General features: G+C 38.2%; 1 protein-coding gene across 1 annotated transcript in view; it reads right to left on the bottom strand.

Moving 5' to 3' along the window:
• The window catches only part of stol (stolid), a 1,115,479-nt gene extending 1,094,952 nt beyond the window's left edge, over nucleotides 1-20,527 (bottom strand). The window contains exon 1 of the mRNA XM_067146569.2: nucleotides 19,916-20,527. Coding sequence (XP_067002670.2) covers nucleotides 19,916-20,040 — 125 coding nt within the window. The 5' untranslated portion in view covers nucleotides 20,041-20,527. The remainder of the gene's footprint in view (nucleotides 1-19,915) is intronic.
• Between the last annotated feature and the right edge of the window lie 854 nt (nucleotides 20,528-21,381).

Consider the following 21,381-nt stretch of genomic DNA (forward strand, 5'->3'; position numbering starts at 1 on the left):
ATAAAATAACTACTTTTGAAAGTGTTAGATTTATTTTATTAGCTAGTGAGATCTTCTTTCCAAACGAAGCCAATAACTAAATACTGGTCATGAATATGTTATATATTGTCAGTTGCTCCCGTAAGAGTTAAAGAATGTGGTTTAGAGAGATCGATTTTAAAAATGTAATTATTCCTTAGACAGTGGTGACTCAAGCAATTAGATGTGAACTGTGCCGTTTCTTAGACGACCAACCAAACGGGAGAAAAGCATTTTTATTTGTACTTCCTACGATGATAGGCTGCCTATATCTGGCAAAGTTTACCATAATACTTAAATACTGAATGCATATTTAACTATGGAGTGTTTTCTAGAGCTAGTCCTTCTCACATGCAGTATTATAAGACAATGTCTAATAATTTGGACGACCGGGCGAGTTGGCCGTATGGTTAGGAGCTATACTGTGAGCTTGCATCCGGGAGATAGTGGGTATGAATCCTACTGTCGGCAGCCCTGAAGATAGTGTTCCGTGGTTTCCCATTTTCACACCAGGCTGTACCTTAATTAAGGCCGCGGCCGCTTCCTTCCCACTCCCAGGCCTTTCCTATCCCATCGTCGCCATAAGACATATCTGTGTCGGTGCGACGTAAAGCCACTAGCAAAAAAATATATAGATACAAGTCGCGGTCATACGTATCGAAGACGCATGTAACAAGGCTGAAAGGGTGTATCATTTGAGAATTCTTGTCCTATGTTCTTAGACCCAGAAACAATGGTGTACCAAGTTTAATAATATCCGAACAGCCAGTAGTTGGAAACGACGCACCTCATCGCCGTGTCTACTCCATTTCCATTAATCCACTGTTCCGAGAATTCCAATTACACCCGAGTGCCAGAAACCGTTTGGAGATCATAGTAAAAGTTTTAACTCGGCACATGGCCCGTCACTACTGGCTGGGAAGCGATGAATATCCATCATCTAACGCGATCATATTCCTCTGATGAAATGTAAATGAAATTGCTATGTGATAAAATATGCAGCAGCCAAGAAGGGTACGAGGGAGAGAGCATGTGCTGAAAGCGCCATTAAGAGGATGAAACGGAAACAGAGAAATATTGACACCAGACTTTCATAGCCTGTGCAGACTCAAAACTCAACAAGACAACCAGTTGTATAAGTATTCCAAGATCTAGTGTTTATCATACATTGTTCTAATAATAATTTAGGCCTATATATATATATATTCCGGTCTAGAAATCCAAGAATAACGGCCGAGAAGATTCGTCGTGCTGACCACACGACACCTTGTATTCGACAGGCCTTTGGTCTGAGTAGCGGTCGCTTGGTAGCCAAGGCTCTTCAAGGGCTGTAGTGCCATGAGGTTTGATTTGGATATACTGTATATATATAAGTCCATTAGCACTACGCAAAGTACTTAGAGGCGTACATTTGCCTTCCTTTGTACCCATATTTCTTTCACCCTTTTACTGTTGACTTCCTTTCTGTCATCAGACCAGGTTGTTTCAGTTTACTTTGGTCTTTCCATTTGGTCAACTACTCAGTTGTGAATTTTAGATCTGAAATGAAATGGTATATGGCTTTTGGCTTTCATCCGAGGAAGAGTTCGGCTCGCCAGATGCAGGTCTTTCAATTTGACTCCCGTAGGTGACCTGCGCTTCATGATGAGGATGAAATGACGATGAATACGACATATAACCCCAGACCCCGTGCTAGCGGAATTAAACAATTATGGTTAACATTTCTGATCCTGCCGGGAATCGAACGCGGGACCTCTGTGATCAACGACCAGCACACTAACCATGTAGCCATGGAGCCGAACTTTGGATCTGAAGATTATCCGATTTTGGACATCTGCTGGTATAATTCCTGCCTCTTTCAGATCGGTTTTGATTTCGCCAAGCCATAACGTTGTGTCTGTTTAGGCTTTACTCCTGTTTTCTGTATTATTATTATTATTATTATTATTATTATTATTATTATTATTATTACTGCAGTAAGCCCTGTTTTAAACGGACCCTCTACTAAACGGAAAGTTACCATTGTCGAAAAAGTTTCCCAGTCCCTTGAATTAGGCGTAAAATATAATGAAAACTAGCCTGGATTAAGCGGAAGAGATTAAACGCAGGGTCCGCCTCTGTGGTGTAGTGGTTAGTGTGATTAGTTGCCAACCCCGGAAGCCCGTGTTGGAATCCCGACAGTGCTACGAAATTTGAAAAGTGGTACGAGGGCTGGAACGGGGTCCACTCAGCCTCGGGAGGTCAGCTGAGTAGAAGGGGGTTCGATTCCCCCCTCAGCCATCCTCGAAGTGGTTTTCCGTGGTTTCCTACTTCTCTTCCAGGCAGATGCCGGGATGGAACCTAACTTAAGGCCATGGCCACTTCCTTCCCTCTTCCTTGTCTATCCCTTCCAGTCTTCTCATCCCCTCAGAAGGCCCATGTTCAGCATAGCAGGTGAGGCCGCCTGGGCGAGGTACTGGTCATCCTCCTCAGTTGTATCACCCGACCCAAAGTCTCAAGCTCCAGGACACTGCCCTTGAGGCGGTAGAGGTGGGATCCCTCTCCGAGTCCGAGGAAACAGCCAACCCTGGAGGGTAAGCAGATTGAGAAGAAGATGATTAAACGCTGAAACAAAAGTTAAAATACACCCTTATACTGAAAATTTCCAGTCCTCCTACAGGAATTCCCCCTATGACGGAATGATTTAGATAGACCATTACACTTTAGAAAACTCACTTTGACTGCTGGAGAATGAACCAGTTGGGACTGCAGGCTACTGGTTCCGGTAAAACAAGTTATCAATTTATTGCATTCCTTTAATGTATGACGTGTTTTCAAGTTGCTAGTGAGAATAAATTGAACATATAGGCCTATACACTATTTTCTAGTACACCTTAGTTAAGAGGAAACTTTCTGCAGCGGAAATTACTCCCAGTCCCTTGTGATTCAGTTGAAGTCAACTTTTACTGTATAATAATAATAATAATAATAATAATAATAATAATAATAATAATAATAATAATCGCATAGCCTCGGCTGCAGTGTGCGTATATATTAAGTTGAGCTATTTAGGCTGCTGCATGCCAAAACCGACGTTATATTTTTACTTTAGTAGATCACAAAAAACTGAAACTGAGTCATGGGCTCCCCCTGTGGGTGGGGGCGGTAGAATAACACCCACGGTATCCCCTGCCTGTCGTAAGAGGCGACTAAGAGGGGCCCCAGGGGCTCTGAACTTTGGAGCGTGGGTTGGCGACCACGGGGCCTTCATCTGAGTCCTGGCATTGCTTATACTTACTTGTGCCAGGCTCCTCACTTTCATCTATCCTATCCGACCTCCCTTGGTCAACTCTTGCTCTTTTCCGACCCCGACGCTATTAGGTTTGCGAGGGCTAGGGAGTCTTTCATTTTCACGCCCTTCGTGGCCCTTGTCTTTCTTTGTCCGATATCTTCATTTTTCGAAGTGTCGGTTCCCTTCCATTTTCCCCTCTGATTATTGTTATAAAGAGGATGGTTGCCAAGTTGTACTTCCTCTTAAAACAATAATCACCACCACCACCTGAGTCATGGGCTTCATTTTATCAGGTAAATAAGGAATGTGTCTCAATCGACCTTAGATACCAACATCATTCGATATGGAGTATTGAATGAATTTTTTTTGTACCTAGCCACAAATATTACTCCGGGACAAATTTTGAGATATTAGCTAAGTTCACAGGCTGCAAATTCACAAAACTGGTCTCTCTATATATATATATATTAAAAGATGAGTGTTTGTTTGTATGTATGTCTCGAATGGGCTCAAAAACAACTGGACCGATTTCCATGAAAATTTCACAATTTGTTCTTATTTCCCATGGGAGGGTATAGGAAGTGGTTTGAACGAAATCTGATGGGTAGTCCGGCAAAGAGGGTGAGGAGAGTGAAGAAAATAAAATTTAAAAAATGAAATAGGGGAAGGTACGTAAACCGCATGACAATAAATATGGTTTTTCTTTTTCATTTGCATAAACGGTTTAGAAAAATCTAACGCAGTTGAATTAATGAACGCGGGCGAGGCCGCGGGTACTTGCTAGTAAATGATAAATAACACTGAACAGTAGCATGTTTATTAACATGCATCGTTTTCACTTTCAATATTGGTCGTTTTCTATTACTTTAATATCACCCCCCTTATCCTACAGTTTTCTTTCCCAAACAGTAAGTCATATGAGTATCATGTTTGCTTGAGAGCTATGCTGGAACAGGCACACGTACATCCATGATCTCTGTCATTTTGGACATTCCTTTCACCTCTTCTAACCCCCATCCCGATTGGGAATGAACTTCGGCTTAAACGGCATCCAGTGTGTCACGGTTCATCTCAGCTACCGCAAGACTATGAACTCGCCACTAATATCGGTCATTTTCCGGATTTTTACATTTCACCCCTTCCTTTAGGTGTGCTAGGGGTTTCTTGCTCCTACAGTAATTTTTCCAGATATTAAGTTATATGTGTATCTTGTTTGCTTGAGAGCTATACTGAAACATACACGCACATTCACCCATAATCTCTCTCATTTTCAACATTTTCTTTCTTCACTCCTTCTCACCCCCCATGCCGTGGGGACTGAACTTCGACTTTTCATTTTTATGTACCGTTTATAGAAGAAGAAGAAGATACTTGTCATTGCCGATGACTCATGCTCGAACAGGTAGAACCACGTTGTGTTCGTTGCCAGTTGGGTCTGAGCATTGAGAGTTCTGACCGCGTAGGAAGTGACTTGGAAGTGACTAGGTTTGTGAAGGTTCGTGTTTTGTGTTAATTCACAAGAACAATTGCCTCGTACCTGAATGAAAATCCACAGCCTGTTTCCAGTCATTCGACCGGGTAAGAAATGGAATGAATGAAGCCCTCGCCTAGCGACGGGGATAGGAATTGTGCCACCTGCCGAAGCCTGTCGCACTCCTCTGGGGCAATGATTAGTGAATGACAGATGAAATGAAATGATATTGGAGGGTGTTGCTGGAATGAAATATGGCAGGGAAAACCGGAGTAGCCGGAGAAAAACCTGCCTCGCCTCCGCTTGGTCCAGCACAAATTTCACATGGAGTGACCGGGATTTGAACCACGGAACCGAGCGGTGAGAGGCCGGCACGCTGCCGCCTGAGCCATGGAGGCTCTCTCGTACCTGAGTAAATATCTCAAATTATTTTTGTTATGTCTATGGATAGTTAACTCTGAAATCACATAAATGAAAACTTAATCCTCTTGTAAAGAAGTGCTACGAACTACTTTTCGGGGTAAGGTTGGTGACTACGGCAATAAATGCCCCGCCCCACTATATATGCTGTCTGATATGTGACAGGCTGATTAATAGGATCACATCAAATCTCCTTTGTTGTTCGCATAATTTGTAGAGAACGCTCGGATCACACAAGACACTGTTATTTCTGCCTGACAAAAATGTCACAGTGAAAAATATCTGGTACCAGCGCCTCCTGAGAACATGACAGTGAGTTAAGATTAACCCCTTCAGTGGCACGCCCGAGAAATTCTCGGGTGGCGCACGCCTGCCCATAACGTCACCGCCCGAGAAATTCTCGTTTAACTGCAGTGTTCATTTCGCGATCGCCCAATAATTTTTCGGGTGCTCTAATCGCTTTGGAAAATGTTTTCAAGCATTCTCAACAAATGGCGGGAGGATTTCCAGCTGTATTCACGAAGCGTCTGGCCTAAAATATGCCTTATCTTTTCTACTTTACATATACAACCTCTGGCCAGCTGACGAGGTAAACAGAAATGGCGAGCGCGAAACGGAAGAGAAGTTTGTCTGAAGACAAAATAAGGAACTACATCAAAGATGAATCTCTAAGTGACATTAGTATTTCTGATAGTAGCTATAATGGTACTATTGATTCTTCAGATGATGACCTCAGTAATTGTAGTGAAAGGAAAGAAGGTATTACGTCAGAAGCTAAGGTGATGGTAGATGTTGAATATACATTCGTTTGGAAAATGTGTAAGCCTGGGGATAGTGCGCGACCTAATATTATTCCATTTACGGCAAATCCTGGTGTGAGGATTATCAGAGGTGAGTGCGATTGACTGTTTTGAACTGATTGTAACAGATGAAATTGTAAATTTGACAGTGCCCGAAAAAATTCGTTGGCCCTATTCTAAAATTGCATTGAAAAATTTGTAAATAAATCTCCGCATGGAAGGGCACAGTTTTGGAAAAAATAAACTCTTACAAAATTTGGCAATTGATTGCGTTAGTGTTGCTGATGGGAATAATACAAAAGCATGAACTAAGAATGTATTGCTCACAGGACAGTATAGGTCCTACTCAAAACACCAGTGTTTTATGATTTTTATGAAACTATATCACAGGCCTACTGTAAAAAAGTGTTAATAGAGTGTAAAGTAAGATTTTATTAACCTTGAATAATATATGAATGTGTTCCCTTAATAATTGTTACTCATTCCTTGCTTCCTAAAAATAAATAATTTCCTCCGAAAAACCTCACTTTTCTGGCACAGGAGGTCTCCCAAAACCCGCCACCGAAGGGGTTAATACAGTGACGACCACGCAGAATACGGAAGAGGATATGAATGCCGACCCTAAACTTGAAGTCACTCGTAAATCAAATGAGCCTCACTTTTTGTCTCAGGGGGATCTCGGCGATCTTGTTCGAGGTTTAAATTTGTCGAAACAACAGGCTGAGCTTCTAGCTCCGCGATTAGAAGAATGGAATCATCTTTTCCGCGATACGATAGTGAATGTGTTCGTGACCACCACGTTCTTTTTTTCTGAATATTTCTTCAAGAAAGGTTACCTGATTTTTTGTAATGATATCGAATCCGGTATGGAGGCTCTTGGTCATCATTTCAGTGTTAATGAGTGCCGCATGTTCATAGATTCTAACAAAATTAGTCAGAAAGCAGTAGTTCTCCGCAGTGGCGTATATGTGAAGATCTCAGGGTAACAGTGTTGCCAACTTATATTTTCAAGATCCGCTAAATACTACTAAAAATCCGCTAAAATTCCGCCAAGAAATCCGACCTCAAATAATGAGCAATAATAATTAGCAATAATAATAATAATAATAATAATAATAATAATAATAATAATAATAATAATAATAATAATAATAATAATTTAAAAAATATCCGCACTCATCTGATATGTGAGTTTCGCTGGGATTAACCACCTGCCTGCGAGCCGGCGAGGTATAACTTGTAGGCGTTTTACTGCCGGGTGCAAACTACTGTAGGTGAATCCCCTATCTCAAGGGCCACACACAGAACAGGCCAGTTCGTTAAATGGTCTTCCTTCAGAACATAAATATAAATGTTTCTCTCTTACAGTTTCATTATCTGTCGTCATTCGTCAACTAAGATATAAGAACCCTTTCCCCACGCATTACAAATTTATGATACCATGATCTCATAACATCAAATCCAAATAACATGTTTTCCTCATGTGACTGCTAGCTCATGACAAGAAATACGGAATAGCTCAGAGACAGACTGGAGTACAAATTGAGAAAAAAACGTAAAATGGATAAAACACTAAATTCCGCTATAATAAATAGAGAATTCCGCCAAAAAATCCGCTGTCCGCTAAATGATATATTTCTCCGCCAACAGTCTTCTAATTCCGCCAAATTTAGCGGAAAATCCGCTAAGTTGGCAACACTGATGATGAACATTTCCTTGATTTGTTGAGTGAAATTGACAGACAACACATCATACTACAATCGACCAAAGAAACACGCAATAGTGATGGTGAAAAAAATGACATGGCTGCTTCACAATTGCAGTCATAAGGCTGAGAAATATCGCGATATTCTACATGAACTACTGAGATCATACCACCGTATGAAATGTAACATGTCACTTAAACTACATTTCTTGAACGATCATTTGGACTTCTTCCCGGATAACCTTGGCGCCGTCAGTGAGTAACATGGCGAACGGTTCCACCAGGACATTTCTCAAGTGGAAAAGCATTTTCAAGGCAATGGGAGTGCCGCAATGTTGTCCGAATACTGTTGGACCTTACGAAGAGACGTTTCTGGGCGAAAGTATCACATGAAATCGAGAAGAAAATATTTTTAAGTGTGTTTCTTCACTTTTCTTTAAGGTTGTACTATTTTTCTGTTTATATTTGAAACTCTTGGTGCGATAACGTGTCATGTTGCCAGATATACACAGCGTGCATCCGTGATGATGTTACAAATTTTCAGGATGGCAAATGGATGGATTTGAGATAAGGAACCATATTCCGGAAACGATCGAGTCAAGAGTTAAGCAAAATTCTATTCATTTAAGTCCGTTCACCTGCACAAGTTACACAAACTGCTCCATTTACAACAAATGTACGAAATGGCGTCAATGCAGGCATGGCATCATCGCACAAAGTTCTGTCGTACCCGTTCGAATAACCCCTGTGTCGTTTGAACTGTTAAGGACGGACGTTAAACATTTTGGATTACTAATAACTTTTGAATCGATCGTTTCCAGACTACGGTTCCTTAACTCAAAGTGATCCATTTTCCGTCCACCATCATCACTGAAAGTCTGTAACACCATCACGGATACACCCTGTACAACACTTAGACTGAAGTAAGCATTTACATAAACGATTATCCCATGAAAAGTGAGGCGAATTGTCTTTCTGAAACAGTGTATTTTTTTCTTGTGGCAGAAAATGTTTTTCATGTAGACTAGTGTAATCAGCGCTCCCACTTTCCATTATGACATCATATAATTCACTTACGGTTGGCAATATCATCGTAGTAATTGTAGAAAGAAAATTATATTGCTTGACCTAATAAATATAAATATTTCGGATCAACGTCATCTGCATACAAGCTCCTGATTCGATTCCCGGCTACCTGAGGGATTTTAACTTTGTCTAGTTACTTCCTCTGACTCCGGGGCTGGATGTTTGTGATCATATACTAACAACAAACCACCTTAGAAACACACAATAATATGGGTGGCATCAGGAAGAGATTCCGTCCGTAAACCTAGAAAATATCCACACCAGGCGCCGACCCCAATAAAATGGAAAATAGGCCGGGAAGAAGAAGCGAAAGAGGAGGAATAATTGAATATGAAAGCATGATGGTCCCCACTGTCGGCAGCCTCGAAGATGGTTTTCCGTGGTTTCCTATTTTCACTTTAATTAAGGCCACTTCCTTCCCATTTCTATCCCTTTCTTGCCCCGTCGCCGCCATAAGACCTATCTGTATCGGCGCGACGTAAAGGAACTTGTAAAATAATAAATAATAAAGTTTGATGGTATCTGTTGCTGTGGTCTCTATTCAATGACCAGCGCCGGAGTTTGATTACATAGCGTGCCAGCTTCTTGTGACCGAGCTTATGGATTCGACTGTGATCGATAATAAAACAGTAAGTCACCTGAAAATATTATACTCGTAGTAGACTTCGTATATCAGAACCTATTGTTATCATCAATTCTAGTACTCACTTTTTACGGATCCATTTAAAATAGGCCGATTTAACGCTGAAGAATACCGTATAAAAGGCGCCTATCTCATACGAGTCACAGATAATACAAATTATGATTTTTTAAACCTACATAATGCATGTACGGGTATAGAAATGTCAATGTGAAGATGTGAACAACGGAGCCTCCACTAAAATCCGAGCAAGTCGCGAATATCGTGCCTTATCTTCTACATTGTCAGCGCTGCCACTAAAGCAACATTTTCCTCTTCCTTCCTGCTTGTTTTCTTCTACATACACTCATACTTTTAGCTAACTTATAGCGTCTGTCTAGAAGTATCTACCATTTAATTACTGAACGGCTTCAAAATTTGCAAACGGGTGTGTTAATAGATCTAGCTGCTCTGTACCCATTGTTGACGGTTAGTTTGTGTGTTAATAGATCTAGCTGCTCTGTACCCATTGTTTACGGGTTAGTTTTTAATTTCATCATTAATAATAAAAAAAAAGAAAAAGAAAAACAATAAAGAGAGTGCAGACTCACTTGGAATGGATATCATAAAAAATGCATACTCCGAAATGCAAAATAAAGGCATTACAACACTGTATTCAAGCCTGAAGCATTATATGAATCTGGAACACTGATCATTGGAGACTATCATTGATTAAAGATGTAGAAAAGCAATAAAGAGGAATCTTAAATAAAAATTTAGACCAGTTTGTACAGGGGTAATCTGGATGATAAGGGATTCTCATGACTTATACCAACATTCAGAGAAAATATCAGACACATTAACGAAAAGACGTTCGAAATTGTTTGGATATATACTCAGAGATTGACCAAAAGAATTCTGAACCTTACCCTATCAGTTAAAGTTAAAGAAACAGTTGGCTTATTTATGTTGGAAAAGATCTGCTGGAAATAGGTATCACAGATGGCATTGTATTAGATAGATTTAAGATCAGAAAAATAGTCGACAATTACCGCTTTGCAGACCATCCAAGCTCTACCACCAAAATAACCTGGTGAGGAGATCGCAAGAATAGCCACAGCGAGAAGATGAAGATATTTTGGGAGAAGAAAAAAGGCAACCACATCAGTTAAATAAGTTCAATCGCACTCCTTAGTCGGGCATAGCGAATAATGAAAAAATTTGAGAAAAATACTGGGACCTACAGTATAAGAAACATCCAATGCTGAATTTGGACTACGATCAAACAGACAGCTATATTTAAAAGTTGAAAAACCAACAACTGTAATGAGTAAAAGAAGACTCCGGTTTTTCGGACACATTTATAGAATGATGAACAATAGACTAACTAAACAAATCTTCAACTTATTGATCAGTTACAAATCTAAGCCAACGTGGTTCATTGAAATTTAAAACGATATGAAAAACGCTGGAATTAGATACGATATAAAACAGAACACGTTTCAGAGAAATAACACGAAAGGCAAGATTACAGGAGAGAAAGAAATTAACAACTGGAAGAAAATGGACTCAAGAGGAAAAGGAACAACATTCTCAGAAAATGAAGGAAGTTTGGAAATGAAGAAATGTAATTGCAAAGAAAAGTAACCAAAGTTGATTTATCGTATGCTCATTTTTTAATTGGCTTAACGTCGCACCGACACAGATAGGTCTTATGGCGACGATGGGACAGGAAAGGCCCAGGAGTTGGAAGGAAGCGGCCATCGCCTTCATTAAGGTACAGCCCCAGAATTTGTTTGGTGTGAAAATGGGAAACCACGGAAAACCATCTTCAGGGCTGCCGACAGTGGGGCTCGAACCCACAATTATCGTACGCTCAAAAGGGTTAGTCGGATAATAATAATAATAATAATAATAATAATAATAATAATAATAATAATAATAATAATAATAATAATAATAATAATAATAATAATAATAATCGTACAGCCTCAACGCCTCTGTTCAAGCATATTTTTATTATTATTATTATTATTATTATTATTATTATTATTATTATTATTATTATTATTATTATTATTATTATTTTAAGTAATACCTTGTTGTCAGTTTCGGCGTTCCGTTTTACTCTATTACACGAGTGTTCCTCAACCCTGGCATAATCATACCGGGACCGAACGAGTTGGCCGTGCGGTTAGAGCGCGCGGCTGTGAGCTTGCATCCGAGAGACAGTGGGTTCTAATCCCACTGTCAGCAGCCCTGAAGATGGTTTTCCGTGGTTTCCCATTTTCACACCAGGCAAATGCTGGGGCTGCACCTCAATTAAGGCCACGGCCGCTTCCTTCCAACTCCTAGGCCTTTCCTATCCCATCGACACTATACATGTGGTCACTTCATTCAACTTAACATACAAAAACAAATATAAGTAGCCTATTTCAGGATTAGCAATTAAGATATTTCACAAATACAGGGATATACGTTTGGCAGTTTTAACATATGTTAAAACTGTCCTTAATTATTCCCATGAATATAATGGGAAAATCAGTGTTGTGAAAGGTATGCAATCAACTCTGGCAAAAGCAAAATATTATAAAAATACAAAGGGGTACGAAAGTTTCCGGAAAATACTTCCCTCAGATCTGTGTCCGGCTCCATGGCCGAGTGATCACCGTAACTGGCCTTCGGTTTAAGAGGCCCTGGGTTCGATTTCTAGTTGGGTCGATGGTTTTAAATTTGTCTCGTTAATTCCCCACGCTCCAGGACTGGTGTTTGAGTACGTCTTGAAATACGCCTCCATTTATATACACATCACACGACAAATCACCATAAAACACGCAATAGTGAATACTTCCCTCCACATAGGGTTGGTGTCAGGAAAGACATCCGGCCGTAAAACTGGGCGAAACTCATACAAAGTGCCGCGCCCGGGAAGCTGTGGAGAATAAGACTTAGGTCAGCCCAGTGTTAGTTACACTCTTCAAAATTATGCAATAAATTCGCTACGAATGGATTAAGAGGTATTTCATCCAGTACGAGTTGTCTTCTGCGATTCATAGAGCCAGCTCAATCAAACTCAAGCTGGAGCCATGTCTTTAGTGTCTAGATCTAGCTCTCGGATGTGTTGGAATAGTTTGGTAAGGTGTAATGTATTTATGCTGTCATGAGAGTCCGTATTAATGCCATGTATTCAGCGCAATAACAATTACTACTATGTCACTAAAAGATACATTGAATGTTAATCACAGAAAGAATAATAATAATAATAATAATAATAATAATAATAATAATAATAATAATAATAATAATAATAATAATAATAATAATGACGTGTGGCCTCCGAAGGGGCCAGTATAGGCGACCTACGCGTAAACACAGAAATAAGATATTTCATAAAATATTGCTATTTCATGTAATTATGATTTGTAATGGACTATTTTTATTTTGTAGTTCTTGTGTGAATTCCTGTGTAACCGTGTTGCAATTACTATCTTACGCTACATGTAATGGAATATTTAAAGTTACATTTCATAAATTTTGTATGACTTTCTATGCGACCGATAGTAATTATTATGTTACATTAATCGCAAGTAATCTTTAGTTTTTTGTTTTTCTTTGTTTCTTATTTTCATGCATGGGTCATTCCATGTGAAACCGGACAACAAAAAAGAGGGTTTTTGATTTTGAAGTAATAGAAAACATAAAGTGGTTGGAGATTATCATTTCTGTGTAATGTCAGCTTCCTTGGTTAATAGTATTCATTAAATATTGAATTGAATATAGTATATTTTCCGACACTCAATATTCCATTACATGCAACACGGTTACACGGGAATTCACTCTTTACAGAAATTTTATGAACAAACTATTAATGATAGAACCTTCTATCGTTACAGTTTTAAAGGTAACACCGTATGAAATTTAGTTGCCTATTTACATGTTCTTACATGTTCTGAAAATATATTTATTACATATGAAATACTCGCCCAGATTTAAAAAATGTTTGGGAATTCTTTACGGTTTTCTCTTCAAACCAGGAGACGAATTACGTTTATAAAACTTTGGAGATCGTCCTGTAATTGTATGGAAGTGATTTAATTATTTTCAGTTTTAGAAATTCATACCTGAACTTATGCAACCTTACATGAACTGTTATCTCTGCGCACTTGAGGTGAAGACGCCCGCTTGTTGAGCAGCTACGTGCTTCTGGTGTTACCTCAACTTCACCGCAGTAATTCATTAGTATTGTTATAAACCTATAAATCTGACAATGCAGATTTGTTCAGTTGCCGAAACTAAAAGCATTGTTGTATTCAGATGTTTGTTTCCATTGTGGAATAAAATATAAAATTAACATTTTAATGATTACTTCAATAACATCGTGAACAACACACATAATTCTGTGGCTTGGTTCTAAAAGGGCCAATGTCATTTTTTATCGAAATTGAGATATTAACTGATACAAACGCGTTTTATCCTGGCTCACAACATGTTAAAAGGGCCAATGTCTCTGTTAAGTACTAAACGAACAGTTAACGTTTAATTAAATAAGGCCATACCTGGCAATTTTTAAAGAATACGATAGAAAAAAATAGCGTTTAATAAGGTGACTTCCACAAAGAAAGTATAAAGTTATTTAAAGTTAGTTGTTGAAAAAAATCATTAGAAATAAGCAAAACTTCAAATGCCCATAGCTCAAAAACAGTTTTTTTTTTGACATTGGCCCTTTTAGAACCAAGCCACAGAATTTGCATCTCTTAAAAAAAGCCTATACTATATGTGTAAATATAAATCCTTCAGTTTTTCTCTCTAAGAATAACTAAAATATGGACCTGCTAAGTCACCAAAAATAATATTATAGGATACATTTTACGGCTCCTTCTATAAGCGCTATTACAATTAGGAAAACATGATTAACACAATCTTAATTTTGAAGCTTTCTACAGCTATTTAAAAATTACTAATAATAATAGTAATGTTTAAAAAGCTCAAGTAATTATTGTCGCTTCTTGTTCGACTTGATGTGGGAACTTTCGTGTGATTTTAGTGGTACTTTTTCGCTATCATGCAATTTATTGTTTGGATATAATTTCTTGTAATTATTTGTTTGTTTTAATATAATTCTTTTGTGCTACATTAGACTGTATTTTGATGTTATGACATTGTAATGTATGTCTTCAATTTAGTTGATTTGTTATTGAAAGCAAGCCCTGTCACCGGGATGTATCCCAATTGTAATGTATGATTATTATTATTATTATTATTTTCGTTACTAATGTCATCTTAGCTGCATTTAACACAAACTAGTAGTAACGTGGTGGTAGTAGTAGTAGTAGAAATTATTAAACAATTGTTAAAAATCTACTGAAATTTGCTAGTAAAAAGAGTAGAGAATATTGCAGTTACTTCTAAACTTCACGAATATATGCACATTTCCTGGCAACAAAAATTAGCATACTCTTGTGTTGAAGAAATAGTGCCAAAATTTCTATACCTCGTCCCATGTTATGATCTTTCGTTACAAAATATTTCTTGTCTTGCTATTTATTTATTTATTTAGTTATTTATTTAGTTATTTATGTATTGTACATGACACGACTCAGGATATGAAGCCTGGTATTCTGTAAGACTACACATTTACCTGAATTTCAAATACGACAAGTTATTTTCAATAAATTAAAACTTACAACTAGGTTCTTATAACTACAGTGATCTTGCGACTAATTTATTTTAACTAAGTTTGTAAGGTATGTTTAAAACACTATTTTCATATTAATTTACTGCTTAATTATTTAATATCCATTTCCTGAATTATTTCTTAAAGTGTAATACATTTGACGTGCTCCTAATTTCAGCAGTTACGGAATTCCAGGTGCGGCATGTGGAGACAACCATTGACTTACTATAGCCAGCTGGTCTGTGAATGGGTATACTTAACACTCAGAGCCAGATAAGGATCTCGCTTGTGGGATGTAGAATCATATAGGAAATGAACAGAAATGAAAGGTATTCTGGGGTAATTATGGTCAGTACGTAATTTAAGGTGGTGACGGAGTAAAGATTCCATCACTCTTTCAAATGTAATCATTCGAGTTCGGAGAACGCTAGGGGATATGATCGAACAGTGGTATCAAAGGTAAATCTAACACGCGCATTATGGGCTCACTGAAGTCTGTTGTAAAGTTATATGGTAAGTTTATAGTACGGTATTGATTTTCTGATTTTTGTGCTAAGAGGAAATACAACTAGGTAATCATCCATAACTACGTCGCAGTAATCGAAGATGGGCATTATAAGACTTTGTACTAGTAATTTCCTTGATTTTAATGGCAATAATTCTATCAATTTTTTTCACAGAATATTACTCACAGTATGCTCATGCCAACTGAGATGATCGTGCACAAGTAGTCCTAGGTTTAGACTTTGTCTTTAAATCCCGGACAAGTACCATTGAATACTATTGGTGGAATATGAAAGCCAAGTCTTCGTTCATGTCATTTATGGAGGTCTCTAGAAAGAGCATATGCATAGATACGTAGGTCATCTGCATACATGTGATAGTTGCTTTGTCATTACTCGAGGTAATCTTGTGACAAAAAACAAAAATAGGAGAAGTCCTAGCAGGGAACCTTGCGGTATTCAAGCCTCAACAGTTCACTATGAAGAGAAATTGTCCCCTACCGAAATGCGATCCGACAGGTAGGAATACATCCACGATAGTGTACTTTTTGATAAACTGAGGTTCCTCTCGTTAGCTAGTAGAATATCCGTGTCAACACAGTCGAAGATTTTACTTAGATATAATTGAGTTTACAGTTATTTGCCCTTTCTGCATAGTCACACCAATTTCGTTCATAACTCGAATCAGTTCTTTTGTAGTACTGTGATGTGTTCTGAACGCTGGTTTGTGCTCGTCTCGAAAGATGTTGCAGTTCAAGTACGCCGTTACTGCTCTGTGTACTCTTTCCTACAAAATTTCTGACAGGTACGACAAAATGTTGATTGGTCGGAAGTCGTGTGGTTAATATTGATTACTTGTCTTGGGCGGACAACAGCTAATTTCCAATGGGAAGGGAATACACCTGTCATCAGTAAAGTATTAATTACAGGCCTACCGTACGTGTTATGGTCGATATAATTACGTCAAGAATTTTGAAAATAATTCAGGGTTTACGTCATCACATGCTATCGACGTTGACAGTGGAACACATTGTTTACTTCACCTCGGCTGAAGTTATATGCGAAAAGTAGAATTGTTATTCTCCTTTTTTCTACTCCGAGAGCAGATATTTTAACGATATGAACTGCTTTCAGTTATTTTATGCATGACTGACTGAGTCATATTGTTATCAGGAATATCAGGTGTTTTTACTATAATTGTATCAAGTTTGACGATGTCCCATATAAGAGAGACGAAACATGTACCTTCTTAAATAGATAAAACGAATAAAAATTATATAGTATTGTAAAGGTGGAATTACGCAACCATTAAAAACTCCTAACTTGTTGAGGTTGATAATACGAAGTAACTATGAAATTCATTCCATGTGGTCCAAAAGTAGTCTCAATGGTCTGTTTGTTTGTTTTTTTTTGTTTGTTTGGTCTATATTAACCGATCGAATCATGAAATATTGAATCAGAACGTCAAGAGATATATGAATGTGATTAGTATTTACTGCCTTTCTACTTTAATACTAATTTATCCAACACACACTTTGCCAATGAACTTGCATAGTCCTGCAGTATTACAGTATACTGTAGTACATTATTAATATGTAATATTGTTTATATAGTAGTACGTTCCATTGACTATTTTTACGGTTTTGCTATACGCCGACGTTCGAGAATATTGTACCTCAGGAGTTCTTTTACGTTCCAGTTAATCTACCGACTCGACGCTGGCGTTCTAAAGAACCTTCAAATACCACCCGACTGAGCCGTCATCAAACCCGTCAACTTGAGCTTAGAAGGCCCCATTTTGCAATATTATATTAGGGGAGTGACGAACAACGTTTAGGCGATATATGTAGTGTATGTTACCATTAACATTCGTTTTAACGGCATAGAAACACACTGTTCATTGCAGAAGTGACGGTAAATCTCCGTGTCTTAACTAGCCGGGACATCTCAATGCTAATGTGCACTTCACTTTCGTTCGAGCTTATGCTGAACCAACCAATCTTTGTATCAGGAAGTGTACGTGTAACAACTTCGACAGGAATGAAAGATGAAAATCATGTCTTTCTCATCCTATTATTATCAATATTAAACAATGATACAATATCCTTGTAAATAACTCTTCTTAGATCAAGGGTTTGGTCGGTGAAGGACAAGGTAGAGTTAACAGTTACAACTACGGTTCTATATGTTATTCTTACAAAAATCACTGTACTCGACCCGAAAATGAATCCTCTTATTTCATGACTCACGACAGCAAACACCTGAATTTAACTGCGTGTTATGAAAATAAAGTCACGTCACGCGAACACACAGTTGTTATGAGATGAAGAAAGTCGTTGTTCCCCGTGAAATAATGAACTCTTCCGCTAAACAAATCCTATTAAATTGTTGAATCAGAAATGGAAGCTAGCCATAAATTTGCTCGTAGGAAAGTATAGTAATAGAAAATCCTAAGCTTTCTGCTTGTTGTGCATATCCAAAAGAATTTTTTGGTAAGTTTAAAAGGTATCATTCTAACTTAATAAGTAGATCACACATCAATCACATATATGAGTGTTTAACACGTATAACACCAAGTAACGATACTACTTTTGTGAAAAACGACCGAATGATGATACATTAGCAATAGCTGCACTCCTTAAAGAGCGTAATGTCCCCTGCTGGAATAAAATTATAATGTTCTCTACGGTTTTTTATTTGAAGTACGTGATATCATGTGAAATAAAAGTTACTATGCTCAACATTTAGAAAAAAATATCAAAAACGTAAATACAATCTATGTGATATGAAATGAGAACTTCAGAACACCCTTAATCATTTTCACCACTCTGCTTCATGAATGAATGGTCTTTCAGTAGCAGTTTTCTTGAATATTTCTGTTCCTAAGTGGGTTATAACGTTCACCAAGCTGAGATCATCGCTAAATCACCTCGTAACGCAGTGACACAATTCTTCTTATATTTTATCCAATATTACGGCTTCTACTGCATCAACCTGTTGTCATATCCGCCATATATTAGTAGTAGTAGTAGTATTTTGAAAAGATAATAAAATAATTATACTGATTCCTTCTGAACAAAGAATAATGGAAGATCTTAAAAATTTTCACCTTTTTCACACAAAAGCTCCTTGCGAAGCTGTGAGGTCGTCCCCTGTCTTTGCGACGAAAGGAGGTGAGTTCTTTTGAAAGCAGCTGATTGTCAAGGTACTCCTGGTTGACACGGGAATTGCGAATTAAATAAAAATAGCCCAGGCTACCTGGTGCCAGGTAGAGCTACGGTGGTGTTTACTAGTAACCAAGTTCCCTGATTGGCAGCCAATGCGAAGCACATGCCTCATGTACAACAGAGCTTCTGCCAAAATACGTTAGTTGCATTAACTGAACAATGTTGTCACATGTTTAAAACTAAACAAGTCACGAGCTACAAGCAGTCGGTAAACACACACTGTACTCTATCCGTAACAATTAAGAGAGTTGCGTTCCGAAGTGGAACGAATTAATACTGGAAATATTGCCTGACAGAAACAGCATATCAAGCAAATCATACCGAAATAGCATAATTATTTAATAAACCCTGAGTATCAGTATTCAGTCCATACAAGCTATGTCCATACAGGTGAAATATGACACGATTAGGAAAATTCGTTTTTAATCCACTGTAGTATTACTTCTACTTCGATGAAACTCATAAGCATTTTATTAACTTTATATTTACTTACAAGGCTTAGTTTGAATGGGAAACTCTGGTGTTATTAAATATAGTAGGATCAGGAATGTTTCGAGGATTCGTAAAGCAACACCCATTAACGTTATTAACTTGCCTTTAAGTATTGTGAATCCCTTCCTATATGTGACACTTTAATTCTAAATAAAGGAAATATTAGTTTAGTATCTGATCATTTATCTATTTGAAATAGTGTAAGCGCGAAAGGTGGAGTTGATAACAATTAGAATAAAATATGAGGGAGTTACTATTGTGTTTCAGGGCTCATATATCAAGTGTACAGCAACGGGTTCTTCAACATTATTAGTATTTCAATAAACAAGTTTAATAGGAATGATACTCTTAAATTAAGAAAGGTGTAACGTAGCTTAAAAATTGTGTATGCCCGTAACAATGTGGTGTTAAATTCTCGTTAATTCAAGATGGCTGCTCCCTCTGAGGGGGATAAGGCATGGAGTGATCTACGCTTAGATTAGGGCATGGCAATAGTATCAGTGTTAAGATGACACGAGGATTAGGTACTACATAACAGTTACAAGAGACAGATTCAGACCAAGTAATGTTGAAGAAAACTTTGATATTTCTATTTAATAATTTAAGAATCGTATATTCTGAATACTTACTCGTTGTGCGGTATATCCTCGTCCTGTTCCAACGAAGTCGGAAGAAAGGCTAGTAGAACTGCCAGCAGGATGTAAGAGTAGCGGGTACCAAGTCCCATGGTCCGTTCTGTCTGTGGCATGATCATTATAAATCTTGCCGGCACCAAAGAATCACTCGCCACTCATCATCTTCACAGTAACACAAGCACTGAAGTGCAGTCACAACATACCCACTATATCAGAAGAATGTTCCCTTATTTCTACTCCCTCCCAAAATAATAATAATTAAGAAAAAAAGTTACCTCTCCACTGTCTAAGATTTAATAGTGAAACACACTAATAGTTGAAGAATTAATTGTTTTAAATAGTCAGTTTTATAGAATGCACACTCCTCTTTCTTTAAATCTCGCGATTTCGGTGTGTCGTAGAAACCCGGCTGATGTAGGTTAAGATAAGTTGTACTGCGTGGGTATTTTAGAATTCGAATAGGCCTAAACAGGTCGGTCGGTTTGGTTGGTCGGTTGTAAAAGGCCGACACCCCTCGCAAGCCCGGGCAAAACTTGGCCCGACACAAACTCCGGGCCTGCTCGGCTCCCTTCGGCTCACCTTGTTATTGATTTGCCTGTGTGTCGCGACGCTGTCTAGCATTCGGTCGGCCAAGCCTTGCGCGGAACGGCGCGTACAGCTCCTTACCTAGGCTGACTGCCTCGCCCGAACTCACAACCACATGCGAACAACAAGCTTCCCAATGACACACTACGCTCCAAGACTTGCCGCGTTTTTATATAAATGCAGCTACAACGCCAGGAATCGAACTTGTGTGTCTCAACGTAACTAAGCCTTCAAATGCGCTGATACAAGTTCCGGCTGTTTTTCCATAGATGGCGTAAGCATGCAAAAAGCAAAACTACTAGCGCTTCCTCGTTCAAATGTTGAACTACACTATTTTATGACCTCCAGTCCAATAAAATCCCACATCTTGACTCTCGAAGATCATGTATTTTATATAGCAGTTTTCACATTAAAAGTGGCTTAAATTCACTCCTACATTGCTGCTAGAATTGGAAATTTACTTTTGTGGAGCCTCATCAAAGAAGGAATTAACAGACATCTCAACATCAAACACAAGGTGGCCAGTGTGATGTTAGAGAAAAATAAGGATATATTTCTTTGATTTTTCATGCATTCGCATATGTCAGCCAAACCATTTAATCTATACATTTATTCTTTATAAAATTTAATGATAATCATCGTCAGTATTTGGGATAATTAGCCTTAAACTCACAGACCTACAAATTAAGTTCTTACAGGTGTATATAGACACCATGAGTGAATATTACTTAAACGAAATCTTAAAGGAAATCTTAACGAATATAAATAAATATAGCTGGAGTGGTGGTAATCGCTTTGCTCTTCGTAGATCAGTGGTAGAGTGTCGGCTTCTAAATTCCAAGACCATGGGTTCAAGTCTCGCAGAGATAATCGGA

The sequence above is a fragment of the Anabrus simplex genome, chromosome 4 (genome assembly GCF_040414725.1).
Source record: "Anabrus simplex isolate iqAnaSimp1 chromosome 4, ASM4041472v1, whole genome shotgun sequence".
Lineage (NCBI taxonomy): Eukaryota > Metazoa > Arthropoda > Insecta > Orthoptera > Tettigoniidae > Anabrus > Anabrus simplex.